Source organism: Clinocottus analis, unplaced genomic scaffold (genome assembly GCF_023055335.1).
Source record: "Clinocottus analis isolate CAN_PGR_092001 unplaced genomic scaffold, fCliAna1.0.p SCAF_7, whole genome shotgun sequence".
Taxonomy (NCBI): domain Eukaryota; kingdom Metazoa; phylum Chordata; class Actinopteri; order Perciformes; family Cottidae; genus Clinocottus; species Clinocottus analis.
This window is the reverse complement of record NW_027176229.1, coordinates 11,242,731-11,256,705: the sequence shown is the minus strand read 5'-3', so window position 1 is coordinate 11,256,705 and position 13,975 is coordinate 11,242,731. Positions and strand designations below refer to the sequence as shown.

Sequence of the window (13,975 nt, the reverse complement as noted above, 5' to 3'; positions counted from 1 at the left end):
TCGCACCTGCATCCTTTTAATACAAGAGAAAGTGGCATACACACATACAAACCCACACCTCAACGTGGCGCAGTGTTCATCTGGCAACACAATATCTCATGTCAGCCGTTATACCAGCACGACAGACCGTACATCAGTAAAACCATTTTGCCTGCTCAGTGGAAAGCTGATTGATGCCGTACCACGTGCGAAGAGACTATGAAGAAGAGCTCATGCGGTTCGCCATGAAATGACCTCTGCAACACATGTACATGCAGTGCTAACTGCCACATGACTGGACCGTGAGTCAATTGCCCTCAGTGAGATGTATGGCTGAACAAAAACTGAATGTAGCACATGACAGCAGCATAAAGGTCAGAGAGGAAGTGGAAGAAGTTTCTGCATGATTACCTCATCCCTTATTTTGCTGTCCGACATTATACATTTCTGACTCACTCTCATATAACCTGTAGGTGGTTGTGTGGATATATTTTATCTACGGTAAAAGTCGGGTTATAAGCTGCTAGCGAGCCACTACTACCACCGGTGGGTGTCCATGCTAGCTACCCGCTGTAGCCAGCTAGCGCTGCTGCTATCTCCCCGCTGCTGCTAATGCTACTGCTCGCTTCCCCGCTGCCCGAGTCGGGCGCCAAGCCGGGGCTGGTCTCGCTATCTTCTAGCGGAGAGCTAGCCGCAGCGCTAGCTGGCTACAGTGGGGAGATAGCGGGGACACCCACCAAAGGTAGTAGTGGCTTTTAACCTGACTTTAACGGTACACATGTGTTTTAGACTACAATAAAACAGATTTTTAATTATTTTTGTCAAAGTAATTTGTAATGGTGTTTTGAAGGGTGCTATATAAATATAGTGTATCATTACTATTAATAATAAAAATATCCAGAATAAAAATAAAGATACTATTTTCTACCAAATGACATAACATAAAGGCTGTTCGAAGAGAGAAAGAAAAACTGTTTCGAAAATTACATTTGACAAATAAAAGGAGTCGGACTCCTTGAGATGAACAGCATGCAGTAAATGAGTTTGCTGAGACGGGCTTTTATAACCCACTTCAGACAGCCAGGTCTTATCAAAGGAAACGTCTGGCTACATTACAGTGAATTGTCTCTTTGCCAGACTACACTGATCAGCTTTGATCAGCAGTTAGGTGAACACGTTGTGTGAGAGGTCAGAGGGCATCAGACCAGAGTAACGCTTTATCTATCACAAACACATGTCCTTTAGTATGTTCTACTTTCCAAAGGACTTTTTATTATTAGGCCCAGACCTTTCCCCTGCTGAATCACAAATGTAATCAAAACTCCTATGTGTTCATACCTCAAAATTAATGCAGAAGCATTAATTCCTTTTTCATTATTAGCTCAATTATTTTTTTACTGCCATATTTATTGGATGTTCTCTTTTACTAAATTTGAGCAGAGAATATTCAGGGAATAATCTTGTGCTTGTCGAGGCTAAATGTCAGGGGCTGGAATGAAACCGGGGTCACGTCCTCGTTGGAAAGTTGCTGTTGGACCGCTAAAAGCTTTCATCAAGCTTAAAGCCTGAACAAGAGTCTGACGGCTTTCCAGAGGTGTAACGGCGGTACTTTGAATTTGAGGGTCAAAGCCTGAACAGAAACTAACTTCATAACTCCACTTTTCAGAAGTCATTCGTTCTGTTTCAATGAAGAGAGGTGAAAACTGTTGAAATATGAATATTGTTATAGGAAACCATGTATTGAGCGACCCCTTCATTTTGTCACTCTAATATTGTATCCTTATGAAAGGTTGTTTACGGTATAGAATCAGTTCAAGCGGATGCCTTCATGCTCTCGAGGCTCTAATAGCCGCAAGAAACATACATAATGTATTATGGAACTATGGTAAATCAATCATTTATGATTTTCCGGGAAAGCTTCATTACTCCAGAACAGACAAGGGTCAACTTTAAAATTAAATTAATGTTGCAATCATAGGGAGGGATTATTGAGTTTAAAGTGTTACACAACCTAAAAGACACATGTGAATACCTCAAAGATCTAAAGCTTAGCTAAAGGCAGTGGATTTAAGCGTATTTTGGAGAAATAATTACAGTTTGGAACAAATTTCTCCTGCAATTTCTCCTGTCTCCTGCGCTGTCTCTCACAAGACAGCAGCTATTACACAAAGCAAGCAAAGAGACAAGAAAAAAACAGCATCTGATCATGGCAAACTGTGGTGAAGACACAAATTGTCCTTCCCATGTACCTTTCAAGCTTTTATTGAAATAGCACGTGTCTTCAGAGGAAAATCTCCACCGAGCAAAGTGTTCAGATACATAATATTACTGTAGTGTTCCCTTTGTCTAAAACAGCTGTGCTTCACTCTGGAGTAACTGCTTTCTGGTAAATCAAATGTTGACTGTGCCAAAGATGAAGTTTTTTTGATGTGGTGATGGGTAGGTAACTCTATTTACCTCATGTGTAAATAGTTCACTCCATAGTTTGCGTTTCCCTTTTTCTACTCCAATACATTCTTGTTGAGCATTTTTTGGGGAATCATGATTCTGCTCTCAGTAACAAGTGTGAAGCGTTTATTCATAATTAAATGGTTCAGATTTCTATGTGAAGTGTAAACAGTTAGTCTTAAACGTGCACATTTCAATCTTAAATACATTGCTGTGGCGACGTTCATTACCGGTTGTATTAACAAATGTCTATCTGACTGAATACATCCACATTAAGGACAGAATAGAGGAGAAGCAATTGTCATTAAACTCTGATAGAAATTCACCTGAAGGCACAAGTGATATAAATCCTAAGAGAACTCTCATTAATAATGAAATATCTGAAAAAGCGATGGTGTGTGAGCAGCTCCTGTGAGGAACAAGAGTGGAGGTTATTGAGGCCTCTGCCAGGAGCACCTGGTAAATACACAATGAACCAAGATTTAGAAGCACTTACAGGTGACACGGAGAAAGGAGGAGAGGAGGGTGGGAGAAAAAAAACTCCCATTGATATTCTGCTAAGTGCAAAGTGATTTTTTTTTGTATGGCTGAAAAGTAAAAGTGTGAGAGAATGTGGACCTGTTATGTCATGCTTGTGTGTTAGTTATTCTTTCCTTCTCTCTTTTCCATTGAACAGTCGGTGCATACAGAACGCAAGCAACTCTGTAGAAAAAACAGAGATCAAACAACTGCAACCAGCATGAGCATTATTACATGTTGCTCTATCACAATTGGTGATTGTTATTAATTATTTTTCACAATGAATCAATAATTGTTAAAATGTCTTTCTGACCTTAACATGCCAGGAAAAGTTTTCATTACAAGTTCTCAGAGACAACTAATAGTTCAAAGCCCAAAATAGTCAGTACACAATGATTTGATAACTCACGATTCACATCTGAGAAAATGGAACAAGTGAATGTTTGCGAGTTTTGCTTGAAATTAGTTTTAATTTAAAACTGTTAAACTAAAATTGTTGTTGATCAGATTTTCTGTTGATCAACTAATCCTTTAAAGAGTTGTGTGATGAGACTCCTACATGAGTCTATCCATGCTTGCGGCTGTACTTAGGCGTTGCTGTAAGCTACATTTTATGTAAGCATGCTAAAATACTCCCAATGACAATGCTAACATGCTGATGTATAATGTTCATCATCTTAGTGTTAGCATTCTAACATTTGTTTTTATGGACTGAATACAAAGTACAGCTAAGGCTGTTTTGCAAGTATTGGACAAATACTTTTTTTGGGCAATCAATATAACTAAAGTCAGGCAGTCACTATCCCGAAAGACATGATTAAAGCATTCGTTAAAAAAAAAAACAACTGCATTTCAATCCGGAGAGACTTATTCAAATTTTAACCATACATTGCATAACATTTGAATAGTGCCCAGAGCAGATATGTGACTGAGGAAGATCTTTTTTGGTCATTACAGTGGCTTAAACTGGAACAATGACTACTGCCTTAACACTTCCGAGAAGGCCATCCCAGTTTCAGCTTTAGCAATTTGTCAAGCTGCCGCTGCTCTAAAGTGGGCTATGAGTGAATTTTTTAGTCAAATGAGTGAAAATGCAGAGACCAAAAGCAGAAGTCCAGCACTGTGTTTCTGCGTTTCGCAAAGAATGATCAAGGGAAATCTGAGCTTTGCTCGCTGCGACCGTTGGCAGCATACACTCCAGTAGATCAAAGACATTTTAGGAGATGGAGGATAGTTTACCCGGTTTAGGGATGAGGCCTCATTCCTATTCTTGCACGGCTGATTGGCTTAGGCAGACGGCAGCCTACAATCTGACTGACCTCCCAGACCGCCCTGAAAAGCTAAGCACTACAGAGAGCAGCTTGGAAGCTGATAAAAGAGTATGATATGCACTTCACAAGTCGAAACTGGTGATTCGCTGGATCAGAGGTAAAAAGAGATGTGAAGAGAGGTTTCTGTTACCAATGCTCGAGGCCGTAGAAGCTGCACAGCCTGTTCATCACTTTAATGTAATAAGGACATGGACAGAGCATACCAAAGCACTACAACCCTGGTGCCATGGAAGAGTAAAAAAAAAAAAATAATCTAACAAGGAAATTAAAGAGAACATCTTTCCCTATTTTCTCAATGTTAAAATCTGAAAAAGAATTAATAGATTGAACAATAATGAAAAATGTTTTTAGTTATAGGCCTAAATAAGCATAGTTATGAAAATATCTTATTTTGCAGCTGCTTGTTTTTAGTTCAATACAGTTTGGTCATTGTTTGAGTAACATTTCCTACATTTTGTGTCAGCATGAACAAAGATTGTGTAGTATTTTATTGTGTTGGACTCTGGTAGCTTATGACAGATATGTGTGTCTGTCCTTTATATTCTATTCAGAAAATACTAGTCAGATAATTTATATAGCCGGATTAATTTCCAATTAAAATAAGCACACTTTGAGGCACAGAGGGGAAGACTTCATAGCAACGAGACAAAAGCTGCATGTGTTTGAAAGTGCGGGGGAATGTGTACAGCTGAGGGTCTTTTCAGTGTTATTATACCTCTTTTCCACCCTGACTGTCACTTTCCATCAGGGAAACGCTCCACCTCTCCCTCAGTTCCCCTTCTCTCCTCACCTTTGTTAACTCCCCCTCTTCCCTCTCTCCAGCACCACTCCCGTCCCTTTCCTGCCGAGATCCAAGTGGAATTCAGCCAGCTTTGGTGGCTACAATGGACCTCTGAGTACAGTAATACCTTAGCACCAGCGTGGATAGGCACCGCTGTCAAAGACCTTCACTGACTAATTACACTAATTACATTAAAGAACTTTATATGTAATGCCTGTTTATCTTTAGTCCACATGACTTTGGAGGAGGTCGGGAGGTGACTTGCTAAGAATTTATTGATATTTATATGCAGTGTAAGGTACACACCATCTTTGGATATATTGCATGTATAACTGCAAACAACAGTCCTACAATGTCTATGCCATAGAAAAACAAAGAAATAACTTAATGTGTCAGCAAACAGCACCGTACTGCTGATGTGTGCACATGTGCTCCACTTGTAGACACACATACAAGCATCTCGTTCTGTCTGGTACGTAGTCCTGGTGTTGTTTCTTGACGTTTCGGTTCTAAAGAGCCTTCGGGCTAAACTCTTTGCTCATTCTTCTTTCTTCTGACGCATTTGGGATTTCACAGTCAGAGCTGATGCATACAGCACCTGACCTTTAGCATGTGCATAGCGAGAATCCTCTTTCCAAATTCCTCCCACAGACCACCAAAACAGTTCCCACACACATTTATTATATGCTAAATTAAAGGAAAAAAAAATAATAAAGTCGGCCCTCTTCGATACTCTGCAGCATTAGGCTCTGCAAGTTTCTAGGTAGTACCACAACCACAACCACAGCTGTTTGTTGTTTGTCAGTTTAACACAAAGCAGACATGAGAACTCGACCATCTCTGCTTTGTTTTCTGAGAGTTTTCAAAGTAATTAGTCAGGGATGGTTGTAAGCAGAGGGAAATGGGCCAGGGGAGAGGAGGTTCTCACGCCTGTGGAAGCAAAATAAACAAAGCCCTGCTCTAGCAACACAGCAGCCAACAGCCGCTGATAGGGGTTATCTCTGCAGTCACACATGGGCCATCTCGCAACAGTGAGCACTGTAATGGCCCTTACAAGTCCAGTAGCACAAACGGAATAAAATAAGACATAAATGGCACACTACTTTCTGTCTCTTTCGTTTTAAGTTGAATCGTATTTTTATTTTGTTGGAAAACAAATTACTATAAAACATTACTATAATAATATTGCAACTGTTTTTTCCTTCTTTTTTCTAATGAGGATAAAACCTTTTTTGGAGCTATTGTGAAAATATGCTTGAAGCCTGGTGGGTGTGTTTCTCTTGGCAACTGTTGACTGACATCTGCAGACCGGCATTACAAGGAGACGAAAAGTCAACTTCTGTGGTGCGCTACATGTCATATCCCTGTATAGCCTCAAAGAGATCAAAGACATGTTTCCTCTTTTTCAACCAGACCAGCAACAATTTAATCCTGCACTAAGGGTCAGTAGAAAAAGCTGTAGTCAGTCAACCTCTCAAATGTGATTAAACTCACAACACAGCAACATATGGGGTCAGAGAATAACTTCGAAAGCACTTCAGTGAAAGATGGGACAAGCAACTGCGACTAAAGTCGACCCCCAGCTGATCAACTGCCTGTGTAGCCATTGGAACAGAAGTGATGATTCTAGTACCCGCCAACACAAATATTGGACCAATCAAAAAGCACACTCCTTTTTTGCAATTTCTCCTGTTTACTGTGTAAAGCACTTTGGTCAATTGCGCACATTTTTAAACTGTGCCAAATTTATATGAACTGACTTGCAGTAATATGACTAAAGCATTATGCCAGTAACCAACAGGATACATCTTCATTTCAGAATACGTTTTCACTGATTTAGTTGTCTTTTATGAATGCACACTTGCTACTCTGTCTGCTTTTTGCCAACTCTCCATTTTAAGATAAAATACAGATAAGGTAAATGCCTAACAGCTAGGCAGCAGAAGTCAAAGCTGCAGTGTGAAATCCATCAGACAGGCCACAAGTGTTGGTGTATGATGGAGATGGCAGATAAGCCCATGTGTTTTGTTATGGGAGTGGGTGTAGTGAAAGGGGATCAGTCTACAGCAGTGTTTAGAGGTTCAAACGCCCCTCTGGGAAGGAGAACGAATCGATCCCATTTGGCTTGCAGCCAATCCTCTCTCTGCCTTCAGCCAGATATTCATCCACACTATATATAAGCCTCTGAGCCTTCAGTCATACTGTATATAAAGCACTGGGGTTCAGGATGTTGCCACGGATTGGTGTTCGTCACCAGTAGTTGTAATATGAACTCCATACCCTGTGTTTTTCAATGCCAAGTAACTACAGATGTGTTTAGGCTGCTCTCCACGGAGAGGGGCGCTGCCGCAATGCCTGTGGTGCGTGCGTTGTCGTTATGATAAACTGATTAGAGGGAGCCATGGAGATAAACTATTGCCACCGTCTCATTAGTCGGAGTAACTCTGCCTGGTTCCCGTCCAGAGGAGCTCCTCCCGAACCCACAGGGGGAGCAGGGCACCCCCCACACAGCCTGCAGGGAGAGGACTCAGACACCACAGCGGGCAGAGTGCACCATCATCAGAAAACTAACAGATGTAAAGAAACAAGGCCATATAAACACACAGGGGACACCAAGCACACTCGACTTGCTTTCCAGCTTCTGCTAAAAAAAAAAAAAAAGCCTCAGAGGACAAAATGGGGTTTCCCACAGGGACACCTGCAACAGAGCGGCTATGTCTGGCCCGCTAAGCTGCAAATACAGCAAACATCTGATGTGAAACATAAGCATTACAATCCACGCTAAAACAAACTCACTGGGGGTCATTTGTGTAAGCAGCAGTGCAACAACATCACTACAGCTTGGAAGCTAGGACTCATGGGAGCGTGGGTCGATTGCCGTGGCCTGGTAGAGGTGTGCTCATGTTTGGGTAGTGTGCAGAGGAGGAAAGAGGAGAAAGAGGAGGCAGCGGGTGTCCGGGTTGCTGTCCGTCAGGCAATGCTGTGACAGGTTTATCCCAGCAGAGAGGAGAGATATCACACCAAACGGCACAATGAGGACCGATAAACGTCAGGACTAGTCCCAGCGTCATGGAAATGTCTGACAAATGGCCCAGTGGCGCATCTCGCAGCCAGTCAACCACAGACACATGTGCTGCTCCGTCTCATGTTCTATCGAGGGGACATCAACACGAACAGCAGACATCTAGCCAAGCAGCTTACACTCTACTACAACTCTCCTGACAGTCATGAAGACATACAGACACGCTCATATTCAGCATTCCAAACAACATTATTTCTTGATGAAGAATAGAAAAATGCTGCTGGATCAAGTGGTATATTTATGTCTGCTGTATAGCAGATTGATGGAACACAAAATGTATTAATTTAGTGTTTCATCAATATACTTTCATACAGGGTTTCAGGCCCTTTCAAGGCCTTTCTTTATGTATGTAGCCCTTCTGTTATACATATTGAAGGGATCAAGGAATACAAAGTACTTGCCTAGTTTCTACATATTGAGATTTTTCTGATGATGTAATAATAATGTCAACACAAGTCAATACAAGTTTGTAATAAAGCCAGTTTCTTGTACAGCATTAATGTAAGAATGGCATCATGAGTGATATCAGAAATGGATAATGACATGTTTAGTTTTTTCATAAACAAATTAGTAACAGTCTACAACGTACGTAGTGATCTTTTAAAATGTTATTTTAATTATTATATATTTATTTCTGAAGTCCACATCTTTGCAGAGTGTCACATAAGACAGAACATACAGCCTGAGCTAGTTTGCAACGCCCTCCAGTAGACATAGGTTGTCATAAAAACACACACTTAGTGTATCAAGAAAGCCAGTAACGAAAAGATTTTACAGCTGTTGGCATTAAACTTTAAAAAAAAAAAACATAATCATGGCAGACGGACAGCTACTTCGATGATGTTTACACATTTAAGCTGTATTTGTTATTATTCTGTGTTCTGAATAAAACTGTCAACTACATTTACAAATAGTTTTGCATGCAAATGAAGTGTTGCAAATTCATAAAAGGTTAATAAATGCAGATTCATGCACAGCAAAGTCACCTTCTGTATATCTCTGTGCTTCTTGATATGCAATAATAGTGTAAATGCCTTCACAGTGAGTGCCTCACAGTGAGAGCTTTTCTGTTCATGATTCACATCATCAATAAGTTGATGACATATTGTTTTTTAGTGCATACACAACCTGTCCCCAGAGCATCCAACACAGGAGTCACAGTGTTTCTATCGGACTCTGACACAGTGATGTGTAGCTGAATCAGACATGAAGAATAGGTCAAGGCAGCTGAGATTTGTACATGAATGCTTCTACTCGATGTCTAAAACCTCCCCCACAGCTTCGCTTCAAACATTGGGAGAGCAGGGACTAGATTGTGCACACAGAGAAGGCAACAGAGTGTGTTGAGCCTAAAAAACATCTGGTCTTATTTACAAAGGTAGCAGTCGTCAGAGAGAATTGCAGTCAACAAAGAACCCACATTTCACATGTAACCTCTTTGATTAGCCACTCTGTAGGTTAGGTATAGTGGAATTATGCACATGAAATAAATTAGTGTGAATTAATAGTTAAAGAGCCGGTCTGATACAGTAATTGTGTACAGTGACTTCATCACCAACCCCCATTGTGATTGCCATTCCCACATCTGAATGAATACTATCAGATGTGAAGAGTGGGAAGCGTCTCACTGAGCCACTGCATCAATCTGCCCCATGAATGCACAGCCCCTCCGACATGGTGACCTTTGGGAAGGTCATGGCATTCCGCATAAAGACTCTCCCGAATGAATAAATTACTGCTAAACATATTCTTTATGTCCTGTTTGTTGCAACACCTCTTAGATCAACCTGTGGCTCATCTACATGAGTTCCAGAGCAGACGGGACGTTCAGGACTAATTTATTCCCCTGGATGTTATGTCATTCCTGTGTTGCAACAACATCAAGGCTGGCTCTGTTTTTAATCGCTCCCGAATGGGATCATATGACATTATTTGTGGTGAAGACAGACAAACATGATTCATTGATTTAACTCTTTTAGATGTTAGAACTGGGAAATCATCCCGGCCACCCGCATCATGTCCCATGTGACATCTGTGTGCATAGACAGGAAAGTGCAACTTTTCTTACCCGTGTCCTGTCGAAACTGATGCATGGACTGCAGGTCGATGATGTATGAAGAGAGCTGGGCATCCACCTGCCCCAGCACTGCAGTTCCCCGGGCATCCCCCTTAAGTACATTCTCAACATGGTGGCAGACCGCTGCACTATAGGGCCTCCAGCGCCCATGTTCATTCAGCCACTCCCAGACCACCACCCTGGCCAGGTTCTGAGGGGGGTACCCCAGCCCGTTGACGGGCACCAGCAACCCTGATCCTGGACGAGCCATCTCCTTTGAGGTGTCGGCGCTTAAGCTGCTGGCTATGTCCAGGGCTACAACAGCACTGCAACCCTGCCAGTCAACTGACACACTGGAACATTTTCCTCAGCGCCAGACAGAAAAAGCTTGAATCAGCGATTAGTGAAGTACTCCTCAATTATCTCATACTGCTTTCACGCAAGCAGCTCTGCTGGAGTCATCGTCTACAGGTGCTTTGTGACTGCTGGCTCTTTGATCAGCCAAAGGCAGCCTCTCCTCTCTCCTCTTGTGTCTTGTAATGTTTGAAGTGGCAGACGTTGACGTTGATGATGATGATGATGATGATGATGATGATGATGATGATGAGATTTGCAGCTGTGACAGTCTCAGTGCTCCACCGTCGATCCCAGTAGATCAGCAGCAGGTAGAGAGGAGACACATCCTAAACAAAAGACCAGGAACAGAAATACACAGGTCAACAAATGCTGTGATTTATCGCAGAAATCTTCAGACAAGATCGTTTCTGTGCCCATTAGTGTCCTGTACCTCTTGGCAATTCTGTTTACACGGTTTAGATCGCAGTGGAAAAAAATAATTGTGATTGTCATCAGATGAGTGCAGAGGGGACAGAGCGGTGTACATAAACTGACAGATGCTATCATAATCCCAGAAGGCAGAATATCACTATTTTGCACATAGAAAGCTGTTCAGGTGTAATAAATGCAAAACGAGGGGCATTGTCATTATTGCTTCTCTGATTTCTCATAGTATTTATTCTTGCGGCTGATACTGAATGTTTTTTAGCAGCATGCACAACACGCACAGATTGATTCGGGCGATACAGACCTGTAGGCTGCAGTTGTGGCGCTGGTACCACGCATCTGTCAGGTAGATAGAGGCTGCATATCACAGGCTCCGGTCGAAAATCAGATAGGAAAAGAAGAAAAAAAGACTGGGCGCAAATCTCTGCACCTGCCTCTTCACATCGGGGATTTGTAAATGTTCTCTTATCCTTAAAGCCCACCTCCTACAGCTCCAATGACGGTATTGCAGAAAACCAAGACGTCGTTTTGCCGTGGATCTGCTACAGACTACACACCAGCTTGTTGGTCTGCTGGGTTAAAGTGATCGCATGCTCCAGTTGCACAGATTCCAGTGTGTGATGTGCAGAGCCATTCCGCTGTAGACGCGCATGTCTGCCTGTTACGCCAAACAGCATGCATTAACATTGTAATCACGCATTTCATGCCACCCGCGGATTACGCATACATGTCCAGAAGCACCTGTATGGGTCGCCGTTGAAATCCCCCCCGGTGTAAATTACATCAAAACATAATGATACAACTTCCGGTATCTGATTTCAAAATAAAGCCCCTGTTGACCCACGGTTTCATTGAGAACAGTGAGGCATGACGAGGTGAGTTACTGCTAACGGTAGTTTACTAACATACACAAGAACAACAACATATGTGTTTATTAATTCTGATCATCATTAAGAGGTTTCTTTTTTCATTTCATTCTACTTTCAGGGAGACATCTGACTCCTCACAAATATGTTTGTATGTATATATATATATATATATATATATATATATATATATATATATATATATACACACATATATATGTATGTATATATATGTGTGTGTATATATATATATATATATATATATATATATATATATATATATATATATATATATATATATATATATATATATATATATAAATATATGTATATGTATTTATTGGTGGTCTATGACTATGATTGTCTTCTGGTGCCCTGTTTGACTATACGTCGTTGAAAAGAGAGTGTTTATTTATTTGATACACTATTATATTTTTGCTCGTGATTACACAGTCCCATCTGCTGGCAAAATGGTGTATCTGCAATTGAAAAAAAAAAGGATTTTTGGTAATCCTCAGTAGGTGAAAGACCCCAGGGATAATCGCTCTGGATATATGTGTTGTATATGATGATCCACACACCCTCCCTCTTGTCATTTAAGTAAAGTAGCTTTGTCAAAAATATGTAATTTCATCTCCATGCATTTATGAACAACATTACATCTTTCAATCTCTAGTCATGTTTATAGTTCGCACATAACACATGCTGGTTGTAACTGCATAACTGGCACTCACTCCTTTATGAAGACAGTGTCATCCTGTCCACAACATCTTTTCCACCCAATGTATATGGAAATTAACATTTGGCCCCCTTCAGTTAGTCATCGCAGATCTGAAAACAGCTTATAAAACTATTAACAATGTCCTATTTAAGTAAAATGTCAAACAACCCAATTTTCTGTCCCACAAAGGATTATAAGGATGAAGTCAAATACTTTAAAGATTGCCGAGTCTGACTGTCTTGAGATACGTGGAATAAAACATATGAACTGTACAGAATAAAAGTATTTTTATAAAACAAAATTAAGTTGGCTCACTCAGCGAGGATCCCTTGCTAGCTTTATATCTCATACTCATCATCATACAACATCATAGGAATTCCCCTCAGTGCATGTAGATTGCTTAGGCTACATTTGGGCTGAAAGATAAAAACTCATGAAGTGATGAATCTAGAAGAGACCAAGATGAGGAAGGCTCATCAGCTTCAAACTGCAACCGGATCAATTATCTGAAGAAGGGCACCACCGTGTGACCATATGGGGATAAACTCCAAAGTTAGTGCTCCTGTGTCTGTATCTGGAAAATCTGCAAAGCCAGATGAGAGTCAGTGTTTTAGACAAAAAGTACTTATTCATGTTTGATTTATTTATTAATTTTTAATGATTCAACCTGGGAAACCTTTTTAATATTCTTCAACTAAATATAATCTACACAACACAACTTTTCAATAGAATACTTTAATTTAAGAGTTTTAGAATTAGACAGTACAATCTATTGCATGAGATGTCATGGTCCCAGGTGAATAGTGGGCAAGATTCATAATCTCGAACCCTCAAACTGGAAAGTACTTTACAGTTTTGTGAATTATTGACTATTGACTGGAGTCGTTTCAACACGATGTGCTGACAAAACATGATGCTGCTCTGTTGCATGTGATCTCATACGCTCTGGTGAAAGTAGAGTGACAGAGAATACTTCTTTTAAAAATATCTACCAAAATGTTACTTATTATTATTATTCACATATTACACTACTTGTGTGCACACAAGGCTTTGGTGAACCCATTTCAAGCTCCAAAACAATTTGTCCACATGAGTAAAGATGTCTCAATTTGAGATTTGAAGAATTTCAGAAATCAGATTTAAACTTTTTAGCTTTAGGGACAAATTATGTCTTTAATCACATATTTTTGACACGTGTATCCTACATAAAGCTGTGATTTTTTTTGTGCAAGTTTTCTTCTGCATCACTTAGGGTTATAAGGAAGTATATTAAAAGGTGAATTTAAGAAAATATGCAAAAAAAACATTTTTCATAGTAAATAAAATACATTGAAATTCCTTAAAATCAAGCAATAACATGATACACAAACATACACATACTTTGTTCTTTTTGTGTGAAAATTGAATCA

General features: G+C 40.4%; 1 protein-coding gene across 1 annotated transcript in view; it reads right to left on the bottom strand.

Moving 5' to 3' along the window:
• dtx1 (deltex 1, E3 ubiquitin ligase) overlaps positions 1–11,745 on the bottom strand; it is a 34,761-nt gene extending 23,016 nt beyond the window's left edge. Inside the window, exons 1-2 of the mRNA XM_068566577.1 lie at positions 11,284–11,745; positions 10,209–10,879 (exon numbers count right to left, since the gene is read on the bottom strand). Of these exons, the coding sequence (XP_068422678.1) occupies positions 10,209–10,467 (259 nt within the window). The 5' untranslated portion in view covers positions 10,468–10,879; positions 11,284–11,745. The remainder of the gene's footprint in view (positions 1–10,208; positions 10,880–11,283) is intronic.
• Between the last annotated feature and the right edge of the window lie 2,230 nt (positions 11,746–13,975).